This window comes from Pelodiscus sinensis, chromosome 6 (assembly GCF_052426305.1).
Source record: "Pelodiscus sinensis isolate ZL-2025 chromosome 6, ASM5242630v1, whole genome shotgun sequence".
NCBI lineage: Eukaryota > Metazoa > Chordata > Testudines > Trionychidae > Pelodiscus > Pelodiscus sinensis.
The window spans coordinates 75581022-75598111 of record NC_143057.1 but is presented as its reverse complement, the minus strand read 5'-3'; the positions used below and the strand labels follow the sequence as shown (position 1 = coordinate 75598111).

At 42.4% G+C, this 17090-nt stretch overlaps 1 protein-coding gene across 1 annotated transcript in view; it reads right to left on the bottom strand.

Moving 5' to 3' along the window:
• Positions 1–7034: 7034 nt before the first annotated feature.
• Positions 7035–17090, bottom strand: part of MBLAC2 (metallo-beta-lactamase domain containing 2) — a 13459-nt gene continuing 3403 nt past the window's right edge. Inside the window, exon 2 of the mRNA XM_075932163.2 lies at positions 7035–10692. Coding sequence (XP_075788278.1) covers positions 10307–10692 — 386 coding nt within the window. The 3' untranslated portion in view covers positions 7035–10306. The remainder of the gene's footprint in view (positions 10693–17090) is intronic.

Here is a 17090-nt window from a genome sequence, read left to right as displayed (position 1 = left end):
CCCAGCTTGAATCTTGCCCAGCTCAGAAGCAATTAAAAGTTGCTCCTATTTAAAAGATGCTTGGTAGTCCCTAGATTAGATGAGTTTGGGGAGTTCCAGTGATGATCTTCTGTATCATTTACCATGTTGCCTGTTCTTCAAATTTTATTGTGAGTCTTTGGTGTAAGTCCTAGTTCCTTGTGTCAGGTGACTTGACAGAATCATTTATACCTGAGAAAAACCTTGAAAATATGACTAAAGTGTATCGGTAAGACTAAAAAATGAGAAAAAAAATCCCAAAATTATCTGAAAATCTCTCATAATTTTAAACTCATTTTTTGTATTTGAGGAACTGACTCAGCTTAGCTATTACACTCTCGGGCAAAGAATGGTAGTAAGGGTATGTCTACACTACCACCCTAGTTCGAACTAGGGTGATTAATGTAGTCATTCGAAGTTGCAAATGAAGCCCGGGATTTAAATATCCCGGGCTTCATTTGCATCTTGCCGGGTGCCGCCATTTTTAAATCCCCGTTAGTGCGGACTCCTTGCCCGCGGCTACACGCGGCACGGAGTAGGTAGTTCGAATTAGGCTTTCTAATTCGAACTACCATTATTGCTCGTGGAACGAGGTGTAACGGTAGTTCGAATTAGAAAGTCTAATTCGAACTACCTACTCAGTGCCGCGTGTAGCAGCGGGCACGGAGTCCGCACTAACGGGGATTTAAAAATGGCGGCGCCCGGCAAGTTGCAAATGAAGCCCGGGATATTTAAATCCCGGGCTTCATTTGCAACTTCGAATGACTACATTAACCACCCTAGTTCGAAGTAGGGTGGTGGTGTAGACATACCCTAAGATATTCAGGGCAGGGGCTGGGAGCTTGTCTGCATAAGGGGTTAATTAGCAACTTTTTGCTGTGTGTCACGTAATGCATAGTGTACAAAATTATATGCCTTCTGACAATGGAAATTACTGTGTACACATAGTGGCAGTTTTTGGTGAGAACTGAGGACATGGTGTTCTCAGAGGTTATCCAATGCTTTTTTGCTTTGCTGTGGAGCAGTGTATTCTGGGGAGTATGTCTTGGCTCTGTCTTTTCTTGTTTGTAAGGCCATCAGAACCTGGAGTTCCATATGTCACTGTTCTGTGTCCTGAGCTGGAGTCTGAGGGTAATTGCCTTTGGGAGCAGGTACGGCAGGGAAGAGTTGTTCTCAGTAGCTTGTATTGTCCAGGAATTGGATAACATGACTGGGTGTTGGTTTGCAATAGTATTGAATTACCAGTATGTGAAGTACTAGGGCACTTTGTCTTTTTATTGCCTCCGGGAGTTGCCTCTGCATATTATTTTTTCCCCATATTGTCTTTGGTAATGGCAGTGCTTTTTGTGGCAACTGTTATGTTGTCCTTTTCCAGTGCCATAATCTCCCAGGAAAGATTTTTGTCACATTGTTTCTCTGTCCTCAAACGCTGTCTCTATCTGCATTTTTCAGTTTTTTGGGTGCGGTCTGTGTTACAATGTCCATGAACATTTCATCATGATTTCTCTCTTTGCTTTGTTAGAAAAGTATGTAATGCCAATGCCTGTCTCGTGTAAAGTGAGAACACTAACCAGACTTCTTTTTCTCTGACTGCTGCCTTAGTAAACATTATGGCTATGTCTACACTGCGCATTGTTGCGCAAGAAGATATGCAAATGAGCTGCCATTTTCTTTTGCGCAAGAAGGAGCTGTCTACACTGCTCCTTCTTGCACAAAAAAACCCGTCTTGCGCAGGAGCCGTTCTTCCTGAAAATAAGCGGCAGAACGGCTCCTGCTCAAGAGGGTTTTTTAGCGCAAGAAGGAGCAGTGTAGACTGCTGCTTCTTGCACAAAAGCCCCTTGTGCAAAAATAGTGTCTCATTAGGTACGCAAATGAGGTGCAGCCAAGAATGCGCAATGTAGACATAGCCTACGTTTTTCTCAAAATAATGTTTTCATTATTTGAATCCAGTACTGCAGGAGGGGGAGGGGGGAAGGATTAGGCTAGTGAGTGGACCGCATGTGTAGCCCTCCATCTCAGTGGGCAGCAAATTTGTCATAATTAAGATGATCTCCTGGGATAAGGCAGTTTTGCTAACAGCATTTACGTACTTAGATTTTGTAGGGTATGCTGATTAAACCATAGTAGCATTTTGATTGGATGCAGAAGGAGCACACAACTCTCACAATCAGTGTTGCATGCAATCAGCAGGCACCTCACTTCATGTACCCTTGCTTTTAAGTGCATGTCACTGATATTCTGAAAATCTTAAGTAGTTAGGGCTTCATCATGAGATCGGCTAAGTATCTGGCTTCTGAGTCTCTACCATTTGGAAAAGGACCATGAGTGATGGAGGGACAAATAGCAGCATGGGCTGATAGCGGGAACAAGGCAGGAAACTGGAACTAATCTTCTAGCACTCGTCCACCTAGAATGGATGTGGCCATTTGGCAACTGGAAAAGAAGCTAGCATAACACTAACATAATTAAAAATATTAAATAAAAAAATTAAATATTAAATTGCAAAAATTAAAATAGATATACATGCCAAGGTGTACTGCATAGGATCTAATTATTCAATCTTGTTTAGGGTCTCAGAACAGGTCCAAGATTTGAACAGGTCCAATTTGCTCAAGGCAGATTGTAGGACTTTTGGAATATTATCACCGCTATTATAATAAGATTGACTACAGGAGCAAACAGACAAAATCTGCTGTGCTCCAGCTTATAAGGAGACAGAACATCTGGTCAACTTGATACCAGAACAGGAGAGGGCACACAAGTAAACAGATGGGTCATCTGGGTAGGATAAGCATTGGAAAATTGCCAATGCAGTTTGTAGCACCATTGCCTACACACGAACAATAGACTGAATTCATGTGATTTGCTGCAAAGTTAGTAAACTTCAAATGAGTCAAGAATTTGTGATAGTGTGCTATAATGAATTGCATCCTGTGTACACATTTTTCCCCAAATCATATTAATTTAATCTTGTTTAAACTCCCCCTGTAAATCAAGTCAGTCTCTTATGTGGCTGAAGAGTGCCAAGCATCTGGAACCTTAATTTTAGTTGGGTCCTCTAGAAAAAGCTCTGACTGTGGGTACCAAAATGAGGTCTTCCTCACTATTATATTGTCACATGAATTAAGAATGGGCTGGAGTTCAGAAATCCAAAATCTTTATTCATCATTTTTTTAGTCCAGGTGATGATTTTTAACCTTTTGAGGTTGGCTACAGTGAGGACCTCTTTGTAAGTATTCAGTTGTGAAAAGGCTAGATGCCTTAACGTTGTAATATGTTAGAGCCTTTCATCTCTAAGGCACCAGTCTTAATCTAGCCCAGATCAGTAGAGAATGAAGTCTGTGCCAGGACCCTCCTAGACTCTGCTGTGCAAGGGGAATGTCTTTCTCCTCTTCAGGAAGGGACCATGTCAGTAAGGGTTTTGTTTCATTTTATTTTATTATTTTTGCTTCTCACTAGTGGGTGGCCCCTGATTTTTCTGTCAGTGGCCCCACACCCAAAAAAGGTTCCCTGCCTCTGCTACATGTGATGTGCTTGGTGGATCTCTTTTCCTGTCCCCACATCACATACTCACCACAGGCTGTGCTCCTAAAGCATTGGTTCTCAAACTTTTTTTTTCTCTCTCTCATGGACCACTTGAAAATTGCTGTCTCAACAGACCACTAAATGATTGTTCTAGATGTTGTTTGTACCATTAGCTAACCAGTGTGAAGTATTTTAGATAAAAGCACTATGTAAAACTCTCTTAATAAACATTTGTTCTATAAATAGCTGCCACAGCCTTGAACGTCCTCCCCATCTCCTTTACTCTCCCCATTGCCCCTACCTACCTCCTATTTCCACCACCTCTCCTTGTCTCCTCCCACTTAACCCCTATCCCCTGCCCTGAAGGCCACCACTTGATCTTACATATGTATCTTCTCCAGGGACTTAGGGAGCCCATGCCTCTGAGCTACTAATCAGGTGGATAGTCCTTCATTTTCTTGTGTACCACTAACCAGGTTTTGGCCATCTGAATGCTCTGCGGATCACAGTTTGAAAACCCCTTAGAGATTCTCTGTTACTATTGAGTAGGGATGGCCTGCCTCCCTTTTGGTAGGTAAATTCTGCTCCCAGCCCTTTTTCATTTACAGGTTGTGGTCTTTGTCATATTGTTTCTCATTTTGCTTTGCCCTCCTTTGGCTTAGATGTCAGGGTGTCCCTCTCCCTTGCACTCCATCTACAGAGTGAACAAGCTGGGGCTTTAGAAAAGGGGTGGGGTAGGGCAAGGGTATCTGGGTTTCAAGTAGATCCTGGATTGACTCAAATTCAAAAAGCAATCTTGTGCTTAAAAAGGTTGGAGACCACTGATGTAGCCCTTTCTGTGCTCCTTCCATTCCCCTCCAATATTTTCCTCCTTTTCTTACATCGCTTTAGCTTGTTTAATATTTTCCCCTCTTATTCATGCACTAAGGCTACAGCAATACTGCCTTTTTCTGTAGAAGAGTATATGCAAATCACGCTCCTACTTGCATATCATCTTCCGATTCTTTTTGGAGAAGAGGTTTTGCCCATAAAAAGCCCCCTCTTTCGCAAGATCCTGTAAACCTCGATTTTTGAGGAATAAGGGATCTTGTGAAAGAGGGTTTTTTCTGACAAATGGCCCTGCCTACACAGGGCCTTTATCTGGAAAACCTCTTCTGCAAAAAGAATCGGAAGAAAATATGCAACTGCAAGCGCAATTTTCATATCCTCTTCTGAAAAAAAAAAAGGCAGGTGTAGCCGTAGCTTTACATTTAGAATGGAACCTAACCTCTAAACTACTGGAGTAGCCCCTGCGTGTTGTTGGCCCATGAAAGAACAGCTTGAGGAACCATAATGATTTTCAGAACAAATCACTGAAAATGCTCTTGAAGACCTGAGTGATAATATAGTTTGAGAACAGAGAAGCATTCTCCAGCTACTTAGCCCAATCTTGAAATTGCTAGTTGCATATATACTTATTTCCATGTTTTGATACACTGAGATATCTACTCCTTTTTTCAGCTTCTTTTAAAAATATACTGTTGTTCTGCCAGTTACCAAAATGACAACACTGGAAAAAAATTCCTTAAAAAAAAAAAAGAGGATGGCAGGAGTCTAAACTGTACATATGCAGCTAAACCACCAGATGGCGTGTCATCTGCCACATCTATAGTCACTTGTTATGAAATGACTGGTTAATCTTAATGAGTGAATAAATGTTTACCTGTGTTTACAATACACTTATAGCTTATGAACAATGACTGACAATTGTATCTCATAACTGCTATTCCTTGCTTATCTTCCTACAGGAATACTATAGTGTGGTTGTATTTTCTTTAAGGCTATATTAACTGATTTACATAAAATATGAACTGACCATTTAATATAAATTTATTGATGTGGAATTCTCTGTATGTTATTTAATCTTCAACTTATAAAATTGAAGTTTCATTATAAACCATTAGAAGTGTTACCTTTATAATTTTATATATTTATCAATATGTAACTGTAGTCCTTTCTAAATGTTTAAAAATTAATTCATGCCTTTTTTGGATTTTTTTTTTAGTTTTTTAAACTAATAAGTCAGTCATTTCCCCAGTTACTCTTATTTCTGTCCATTGCCTCTTTCAAGTTCCCACCTCCACACAGTGAATATAAACTGTTTTTGAAAATGGTTTAAATTTGCACTAATATGGCATGGAAGACAGGTATATTATAATTTTTTTTAGGAGGAGGGGAGAAATGGAGCATTATTTTTACTGTATAATCACAGCACATCAGAAGTTCAGTTATCAATTGCCTGGAACAAGGTTTGTCGTCTTCTATAACCAAATTACCAGATGCAGTTTGCCCTCTAATTTGATTTTGGTTGTATGCAGTCATGGTTCCTTCTTTGTTAGTTTCCATTAAAGCAGCTGTATTTGTTACTTGCTAAAGAGATGCTGAATTTTGTTAAACTTTAACCTTTAGAGTTGGTCAGCATTAGCCACAATAGTTATTGCCATTTATTCATTTAATTCTAAGAATTAGAACAGGAAGTTATGCATTCATGGGCTGAAACTGATGCATAATGTTCTATGGTTACTGTCTCTTGAAAATATTACTTTCTCTTTAAATCTAAATCCATAATTAATACTTTAATTTCCATTAATACTCCAAATCTACCATCCTTTTGTTTGTGCAAAGTTGTACTTCCTATTTGTGGGGATGCTTCCTACCAGCTGTCTTTTTCTAATAATGGAAGGGAATTATGTAATACAGTGTACATCTGTATGGATTTTGTTGGAGACATTTAAGATGCTCTTTTCTGTACAGATACATTATTGAAATATAGGATCCAGTCACCTCTTACAGCATCTGTCCAACATAATGAAATTTACAATGCAGTTTACATTAGGAGAGAAATGTGATTATAAAAATTACATTTTTAAAACCTCTTGCATTGAACAAAGATTTTATTTTTTCTGTTTTTCAATAATATATAGTAAAATAAGTGAAGACCCAGGAGCTAGTTATTCTACTCTATTCTGCACTGGCAGTGACTCAGCTGGAGTACTGTGATCTGTTTTAGAGGACTGGATTTACAAAAGATAGACAAATTGGAGAGAGTCCAGAGAAGCACACCAAGCATGATCATTTAGAAAACATGTTTTCTGAGGGAAGATTAAAAGTGTATGTGTTTGAGAGAGAAAAAGATAACAGTCTTCATACAGATTAAGGGCTATTGTAAAATGGACAGCCTTTTCCACTGAAGATAGGGAAAAAAATTGGCTTAATCAGTATGAAAAGACGTTTAGATTTAGAGACTGGGGAAATTCCTAACAATAAGGATAGTTAAGTACTGGACCAGGCATTAATGGCTGTTGTGGCATTTCTGTCATTATAGGATTCTAAGAACAGGATAAACAAACATCTTAGATATACTTGGTCCTGCTTCAGTTGGTGGGCTGAACTTGGTGACCTCTTGCAATCCCTTACAGCCCTATATTTCTATTATTCAAGACAGAAGAAAATTATAACTAGACACTATTATAATACTTTTATTATGAGTACAGGTATCCATGACAAGCAGTAAGCTTTTCTTGAAAATGGTCACAACCAGCAACAGTAAAGTTTTGATAAAAGACAGATCAAGTTTTAAGTTCTGTAAAAATCTCCAAGATACTGAAAATAAACTTGACAGACTTTTTACAAATAATATTCTAAATGCCCCAAATACTTAACAGATTTCAAACATTTAATCAATGTTAAAGGGACACTGTCAAACTCTTAAGCTCAAAATCTGACACACCCCCCCCAAAAAAAAACCCATTACCTGAAGGCTTCCCCCTCTCAGACATTTTATATTCAGGATATTATATGCCTAGCAAGTTATTATAAATGAAAACAGGTGCTACTTTAAGACCCACAAAACTATGATTTAGTACTGCAACAGCACCAATATACTATCGATTGTCATGCCCAGACTTTTTTCTGGGTCCACTACTGATTTAGGAAAAATGTCCTTTAACTTAGTGGAAGAAAAAATCTGACAATTATAGATACCTATAGATCAGGGGTGGACAAGATCTGGCCCGACAAGTTATTTGATCTGGCCTGTGGCCTGCTCTGCCCTCAGATTAATCAAAGCCTGGGGGGCTGGGGAGTGTGCAAAGTCATTTGCTGTTCAAAGCGGCTGGTGGCTCCTTCCCCCGACAGGGGTGCAGAGTAAGGATGTTAACTAGCAGTCAATTGACTACTTGACTAGTGGATAGGCATTTCCTCATTCCACCTTTGAAACATACAAGAGCCCCCGGTGGGGCTCTTGTACATTTCAAAGGAGGAATGTGGAACTCCTCCTGTAGCCTGGGGCCAGGGGAAGTCCCACTAATGCTGGGCTGCATGCGGGTGTCAGCTTTGAAATACACAAGAGTCCCCAGTGGAGGCTCTTGTGCATTTCAAAGCAGCAGCACAGCATGGAGCCCGGGGTCAGCGAAGGACTCAAAGTCCCCCACTGACCCCGAGCTCCATGCTGCGCTGCTGCTTCGAAATGCCACATGCAGCCAGGGTCAGCTGCAGACTCTCCAGCTGATCCTGGGGTCTGGCGTGGCCTTTCCATGGAACCTGGGATCAGCTGTGTGGCTACCCCTTTGAAATGCTGAGGCAACATTCAAAGGGGTAGCCCTGCACAGCTGATCCCCAGCTCAGCTGTGAGGGGCTGCCCCTGAGCCCGGGATCAGTTGTGCGGAGCTGTCACTTTCAAGTACCCCCTCTTTCCACCCTTTGCTGCCTCTATCAGAGGCAGCAAGGGGAGAGGGAAATTGAATAGCTGACTATCCGATAAGCATTTATTTATCAGATAGTTGACTAGTCTTTAACAGCCCTAGTGCACAGTGCCTACAGACAGACACCAGCCATTTTGAACAGATTGGCCTGGGGGTGGGGGAGCACGTTCAGTCTCTTCCCCCTGCCAAGGGCGCACGGTAATTAGAGGGAACTGCCCCTTTCTGCCTGAGGCCTGCCCCTTCTTCCTGAGGCCTCACCCCTTCCAGGCGGCCCAGTCCATGACCACCTACTAAAATTCGTGAAGTGGCCCCCTACAAAAATGATTGCCTATTCCTGCTATAGATGCCCTCTAATGCTTGCAAAATACCCCTTGAGGTCAGAATTTAAGGACTCTATAACAGGAAATAATTGATGCTGGAACACTTTTTTTTTTTTTTTTTTTTTTTTTTTTAAACACAGAAGTATAAAACATGCCTTCTTGGCTATTATTGAATCAAGGAGTCCACAAGCCTCCTTTTTCAACAGCTGGTACAAGCCACCCAGACAATTCAATGTATACCCAAGCTTCTTTGGTAACTACAATATGCTTCTTCAGACATTTTGAATTTTCTGTCTCCCACAACAGTTCAACTGCCAACTTTTCAAAATAATATTTAGACCACAATGAACATGAGGACAAAAGCAGCCACCAGCTGAAAAGAGAAGAGGCCATGATCTGAAGTTTATTTTGTGGCCTTTACTGAGTAATATCTTTTTCAGGCCCACTTTTTGCCTCTTTTTTTTCTAGTATTGAAGAAAAGTAGTGACTGGGTTAAATAGCTTCATTTCTGACAGTTAGTTTAGAAGCAACTATCATACACAGTAAACATTTCTAAATAAATGTGTTTTGCCTTCATTAAACCCTATCTGCTGTGCTGCTTTTGAAGTAAAAAGCCATGGGAGGAGAGATGATTTACATAAGACCTTTACTTCCATAATTTTCGGCTAATAGTGCTTATTAAATTTGTGGTTTGCAATGGAAATAGTAATTCTTTCTCCCAACATGTATTTTAGGTCAGAAAGGCCATAGATATTTTCATGAGTGAAGCCCAAAATATAATGTGTTATGGTTCCATAAAACCATCTCTTCATATAAAGTAAACTGCAAACAGAGAAGCAGGTTAATTTTTCAACTCCACTTAAAAATAGTGGATAAAAGAAATTTGCGAAATTGAGAAAAAAATAAATACTTTATCAAACATGGTAGGAAGGTAAAATATATATAAAAATAGACAGTGTCCGTTTAAAACAGTATATATATTATATTTAAATTGTTAAATTATTCACATGTAAACTCACTCATTTAAAATATCACACACTTCAGTTTTTAATGAAGTGATAGTATATCTAAGCAATTTTCACATATGCATTTTATCTGGTTTTGGAACAACAGATACTCAAATGCAATGCACTTTTCCAAAAATCAATTTGTACTGAAGCACTTCATAAACAAATAATAAACAGTTCAAGTTACATTCATTTTAAAAGTAATAAACTAAATGTACTGGATACTGAATTCAGTGCCTATAATAATAGGACATTGGAATGTTACAGTTAGAGCACTAACAGCTAAATTACATTTCAGCCATTAAAAATACACTTTAAACACAAATTGAGCCTTAAATATAATACCATGTAACAAAAAGTTACGTTTCAGGCATGAATATCAAAGTTTTCGTTTTGGCATATCACATGTATCCATCAGAATCATATAAAAATAAAACATTCCAAATTGCAGTCCAGTAGCATTCATAATCCATGTGCAAACATGCCTTAAAAAACCAAAACAATAGATGGATACATTCGCATAGCTGGAGCTTATTTTTATTTTGTAAGATAGTAAGCAAAATAAGAATCTTCTTGGCTCATTCATTATCAGTCTGCCTTTTCTTTAAGAACACACATCATTTGTTTGCTTTCTATCAATACTAAGTCATCAGCCATTGGGTTTTGTAATAGTTATTAACAAAATGAATTGACATTAAGATGTGACTCTAGAATTTGTCACACGAAGAGCTAAACTTGCAATGGACCTCATGGCACAGGTGGAAACTTTGTGACAAACTCCAGCATTTGAAATGTAGTTGGAAGCTAAACGATACAGCCTTTCAGCTCCAAAGGTGTTAAAATGCCCTGGGAGCACTTTCTCCACAAGACCTCTGTCCACTAATTCTATAAGACGCTCACAAGTTGTGACATAGTCACTTATCTTACTGTAGGGAAGCCAATCAATCATCGATCCATCATAAACAACATCTCCGCTGAACAATATCTTCTGATCTCTGTCATGTAAGCAAATACTTCCTCTTGAATGACCAGGCATATGCATTACAGTCAGCTGTCGGTCACCAAGGTTGATCACGTCCCCTACAGATTTAAATATATTAAGGAAAAATATGTATTTATTATTCATTTTAAGAAAAAAATCAACATGTATACAGATGCCTGAGCAGGAAACAAATTATATATGCTTTAAAAAGACAAAACATTGTAAAGAAAATGTGGAATAAAACTTCATAGTTCAGATTACCTGTTTAAAAATTAAGAAATGTGGGCAGAAAGAAACATACATTCAAAAAACTCTTATTTCCCAACTTTGGTTCTCCTGCATTTTTAATACCAATGATTTTTGTGCTCTTATCAAAATGTGTTATTTAATTATCACTCTGGATTCAGCCTACCAGGTCCTCCCCAGCACCGTCTCAGACAGCGCTAGTCCCCACTGGCACCGGTGCCTCTGCTTTTGAAATGTACAAGAGCCTTTTGAAATGTACAAGAGCCTTTTGGGGCTCTTGTACACGGCCAAAGCAGAAATGGTACAGGGAGCATAGGGTAAGCAGGGACTCAAGTAGTCCTGGCTCTCTCCATGCTCTCTCCATGCCCTCCTTGCTGCCTATATGAGAAGCAGCAAGGAGGGCCGGGGGGAGCCAGTTCCCCCCACCACCATCTCAAGGTGCCACCTACTCCTCCCTCCCCCCATCCATCAGAGGCAGTAGGGCAGGAGATAGGGGACGCTGCTGGGAAGCAGCTGCTGTCTGCAGGAGTCCCAGTGGGGAGCCGGGCTCTTACTACATTTAAAATGCAGAGCAGCAGCACGGGTAGCTCCAGAGCCTGTTCCTGGAGCTACCTCCGCTGCAGCTCTGCACAGCAGTGCTTATCGACTTATTGTATCGACTATGCGATTAGCTAGATAATCACATTAACATACTTAATTCAAAACAGATTAAGAATTTTCCACTATCACCATAACTTTTGGTGAGGGAATAAAATAGCCATTGCATTGAAAGTTTCAAAAGAAGTTCAGGTTGAAGATGTTGAACAAAACAGACCATTCAGCTAATTAAGCATTTGAAAGTTGACGTTCTATTAATTTTTAATAAATCTAGTTAAAGTGTTACAGGTTTAACTACAAGAAAAGGGACTGATATGACTTATTTCAAATACCTCCCTATAAACTGCTGATTAAAAAGAGTGATATTAACTGATTCTAAAGAAAATTCCAGTACCTTCCACAGCCTAAAGGATAGTAATCATGATACAGGACCTTCAAACTGACAATGGTTAAGCTAATTTAATATAAGAAGGATGTGCCAGCATTCATTAGTTGGACTCTTTGGTTTGAAAAGGTTGCCAATTTCCACAAGCATTCAGGGTTTTTTTCTGTGGCCTGAGGTTTGCTCAGCATCCCCCCCTTCCCCTCCCCCACACATGACCCCATCACTCTCCAGCCTTGAGCCCCCTCCCCAAGGCAGTATCCCCTTCTTTTCTCCCTCCTGCACCCAAATTCCCTCCCAGAGCTTGCATCTCTCATCCTTTCCAACATCCAAATCCCTCATTCCTGCCCCAGAGCCCACACCTCCTCTGTCAACCCAGTAAATGTGAGTAAGGGCTGGGCACCGGACATCAAATGATGGGACAGGGGAATGGGAGGAGGAATGGAGTGGGCAGGGCCTCAAGGAAGGGGTAGGGCCTCAGGGAAGGGATGGGGTAGATCCTAGCTTATCCTGACATTTAAAAAGTGGTCTCGTGTGTAAAAAGTTTGGAGACCACTGGTCTAGCAGTATTACCAACACTTCTACTGCTGACTGGACTCTTAGACATTTAGGGATAAATTAGAGCTAAATAACAGCACAGAACACTGACAGTCAGGACCAGTGGCTGTAAATAAGCTTTATGGAACTGTGAGAAACTTGGCTATATCCATAAGTGAGCATTCAACTAACTAAAATCATGCTGGACCAGAGAATGCCAGACTAGAGAGGTTGGACCTGTACCTTTTCCAGTGGTTCTGAAGAATGAATGAATCCCCAATCCTTCCCCTCTTTAGCCAGGCCTTCTTTCACCCATCCCCAATGCTGGTCAGCTGGAGGGAGGAACTTCTCCAACTTGAGGCAAAGTTAATGCCCCAATCTCCAATTTATCCTTTCACGGAGGAGATTCAATATGACAGGGCAAATATTCAAAGATATTTTAGTTCTCTCAAACAAACTTAATAAAGAAGACTCTTTAGTTGACAAAATGCAAAACAATTGGAAAATGCATGTAAAGTAAGACACACGAAATACAAATGAACCTAGATAGGAGTCAAATAAAATTAAATAATGGCTCTGGTAACCAGCTAGCACAGCAGAAATGAAGCTACAGGTATGTGCCTGTAATCAAGACTAAATTCCCACTAAACTGCAGGAGTACACAGAGGCTCAGGACTGCAGCGGAGAGATACTTTCCCCAAGCCTTGAAGCTGTCAGGGCTGGTGGAGAAGAGGAGGGCCCCTTGACACTGGCCCCAGTGCAGAAACCATAAATAAGACAGCTCTGGCTACTAGGTGGGGGACCACAGAACTCTGTATTCTTCTGCCTCTGCCCTGCTGGTGGGAACAACATATGCAGTGAACTGTAGAGCATCATGACCAACCACCACGATATCTTCTAGCCACTTCTGCAGCACAGCTCAGTGCCCCATGACAAGCAGACACCAGGCAGTCTGCTTTAGCACTGCTGCCCTGGTAATCCTAAGCCCCAACCCCTGCCCTGCCCTGAGCATCCACCAACACAGAGCTACCTCCTGCATCCCAAACCCCTCATCCCTGGCCTCACCCCAAAGCTCACACCTACAGCTCAGCCTGTACCCCTCCTGCACCCCAACCCCCAGTCCTGAGCTCCTGCCCAAACATGGAGCCCCACCCCCTGCATCCTAACCCCTTCAACTCCATTCCTTCCCTAGAGCCCACACTCCAGCCAAAGCACTCTTACTTACTCATGCATCCCCACCCTTAGGCCTGAGCCCCCTCCCACACTCAGAACTCCTTGGTCCCATTCCCTCCACATGAATTTTGTTATGTGCACCACTGTGAAGATGTGTTACATCACCTCCACATTAAGGATGTTAAAATGGTAATTTAACTAGTCGATAGGCATATTCCTCCTTTGAAATGCACAAAAGTCCCCAGGGGAGCTGTTGTGCTTTTCAAAACGGAAGCACCTGCAGAGCCTGGGGTCAGCGGGGGACTCAGAGTCCCCCATTGACCCCCGGGCTCCATGCGGCTCTGCCGCTTTGAAATGCCACACAGCTCTGCTCAACATTTCAAAGTGGCAGCACTGCCATTTTGAAATAGAGGCAACAAAGAGGAGACACTATCTCAGTGGTCCCCAACGCGGTGCCCACGGGCGCCATGGCACCCACCGACAACCTGGACCGGCCCTGCCCCCGGCACATGGGAGGCGCCGGCCCTAGGCGCACGACACGCACCGGCGCTGGGTGCGCGGCACTCGGGTGGCTCCAGCCCCGGGGCACATGAGGGTGCTCAGGCGCGCAGTGTTCGAGCGGCGCCGGTGCCGGCCCCAGGCGTGTGGCTCGGGCGGCAGCACCGGCCCCGGCAGCAGCACCGGCCCCGGGCACAAGGCGCTCGGGCAGCCCCAGCCCCGGCCCTAGGGCACACGCTGGCGCCAGGTGCAAGGGCATCCCAGTCCCCTGGCGTGCCCCCGGACGTGCGGCCCTGCCCCCAGGCGCTCAGCGCGTGAGTGGCCCCACCTCCCGGGCGCCTCTAAAGGTTGGGGACCACTGCTCTGATAGAGACAGCGAGGGGAGGGGAGGAATCGACTAGTCGACTTGATTATCTGATAAACATTTGCTTATCGAATAATCGACTAGTCCTTAACATCCTTACTGTAGAGAGGGCTGCAACATGAAAAATTCAGGGACTACTAGTTTAGCCACTTAAACTAAACTAGTAGGAGGGTCATATACTCATCTTAAACATTTCTAATCTGTAGTTAATGGCATATAAGGAAGAGCTCAAAGTTTCAGTATTCCCACAGCCTTGCTTTTTATACAATTTTAACTCTACAAATACCTCCTTCGCAGAGTTTAGAAACATTACCTAAATTGCTACATTGGGCAGGGGTGCATGTATATTTGTTTTAGCAATTAAAACACACTGCCCTACTTCAGTGAAAGAACCAAGTAATTTTAAAGTGTTTTATTGTTGCAACTATTCCAGGCTGGCCTTTTTAGTTAATATTTTACCATAAATAAAAAGTTATAATTTCTTATATACTTTATACAGCATTAAAATGAGAACAGATTACAATCACTTGAGGAACTGGAAAAAAATAATATCCAGCTCTCTCAGAAACCTTCATAATTAAAATACAATAAGATTGCATAGCACAGTTCCTTTTATTCTGTTCAAGAACTGCCTGGGAATTAAATCCAATTAGATCTCCAGTCTTCCTACATTTTTACAAAACTAGGCAATTTGTTTTGTTTGACATTTGCTATTAGCATTAAGAAAGACCCGTCATTTCACAGTAACTAAATACTTTATTTGCAGAAATGATAAGTAGCTCTACTACTCAGTAGGCTGAACTATGAAACTCAAAAACCCCCCCATGATTTCAGATATTTAGCAGTTCCTTTTCTTGTGGTTAGATTCCATTTTCTTACAGAATGACAATTGTAGTCCAACTAGCATCAGTGTGTAGCTCACTGCCAAAATCATAACTAGCAACACAGTAGATTTGAAACCTTATGTTTTACTTCACATTCTCTATCAGTTTTCTTAGTTTTTTTCCTTCCTCAATATCAAATAATTGGTTAAGATCCAAAATTTATTGGTCAAATAGTCAAGGTCCAGTCTCCAGAGAAAATACTAAACTAATAACTGAAGTAAGTAGCAAATAAAAATATTTTGAAGGTTGTTCTGAAGCAGGAATGTCAAACAGGCATCTGGCGGGCGGCCGCATGCGGCCTGATCTAAATTTTTTGTGGCCTGCCACTACATTTTTCTAAAAGAATAAAATGCGGCCCACTGGCCACTCGGAGCACGTGGCCAAGTGTAGATCACAGCCGGCCAGCCAGCTGCTTTACGCATGGTACCCAGCACATACTCATTGCTGTCCGGGCCGCTCTGCGCTCCAGCAACTGCTCATGGCCACTGTGCTGCTTGGCACATGGCACCCAGCACATACTCATGGCTGGCCAGCCACTCTGCACAGGCATCAAGCGCCTGCTCACAGATGGCCGCTGTGCTCACACCTCCCCAGCACCTGAGGAAGAAGTGTGTGGCAGTGGCGACACGATGGCTCCGGGACCCAGGTATCAGGTTGGGGAGAGGGGTGTAGGAGCCTTGGAGTGCCTGGCTCTGGGAAAGGGGGGAGGCATTGGATTAGAGTAGGGGAGGACTCTGGTGGAGTAGAGGGGGATTGAGTTAGAACGGGGGTATGGGAGTTCCTGGCTCTGGGGGAAAGGAGGGGGATATTTTGTTAATATTTTTTTATTCATTCCCAAATAAAATCATAAAATGTATATTCAATTTTATATCAAATGTCAATTTTTGCAATTGCATGAATATTATATGTTTATGCAAAATCTCAAACTTACAAAGTATCTGAAAATTTCACAGAAGCCTGTTCTATTTGATTAACCACGGTCTATACTTATTTTTATTTCTACAAAACAAGTTATGTATCATATAAAAGTTAAAAAGTACCTTACATTTATATTTAAACTAGCTGGACTTATCCAGCATTGCTCGGGAAATGAGAGAAACGAAATTTAGGAAAGGAAGGGACCCTGAGCCAGGGGACCCCCAGAATCACAGACGCTGAGGGCTGATGACTCCTGGCCCACACCTGACCCTCTGAGAGCAGCAGGACTTTCCTCCCCAGAGGACCGAGCAGCCAGCCCTCAGGAGAACAGTACACAGTCATGCGCCCAGTAGCAAGAAGATTTCTCTTTGCAAGGTTGGCTCAGGGATCCACCTGCCCAATCTTGGCAAGCAAAAGCTCAGAGCTCACATCTAACTCCAATGGCTGGAACCAGACCCAGAAGAGCCCCACTCACAGTATGAACAGCAGCTGGCTGACTTTACAGCAGTGTAACACGTTGAGGGTTTAACATGGCCCCTCCTACCTGCGATGCAGCAGGCACACGGATTTCTTCTGCTCAGATAAGCCCAATGAGCTGAGCAGAAAGGCTTTGGTTTTGGTTTCTGGATGGGAGGATGGTGGCAGGTGGTGAGTGACCCCGGGTGGAGTGGAGGTTACACGCAGGAGGGACGCCCCGTGCAAAATTTGAGGCTGCAGGTGCCACGGGGGGCGGGGCAGGGCAGGTGCCCGAGCCATTGTGCACATGGGGGTGGGGGCACTGCATGCCGGCGGGAGAGGGGTGGGAGGGGGGGAAAAAGAGGGTCGGTTATGTAACCTTGCGGGCAGGAGGGGGCAAGTCCTGGGAGGTTACATGTAGGAGGGGCGCCCCAGCTCCTG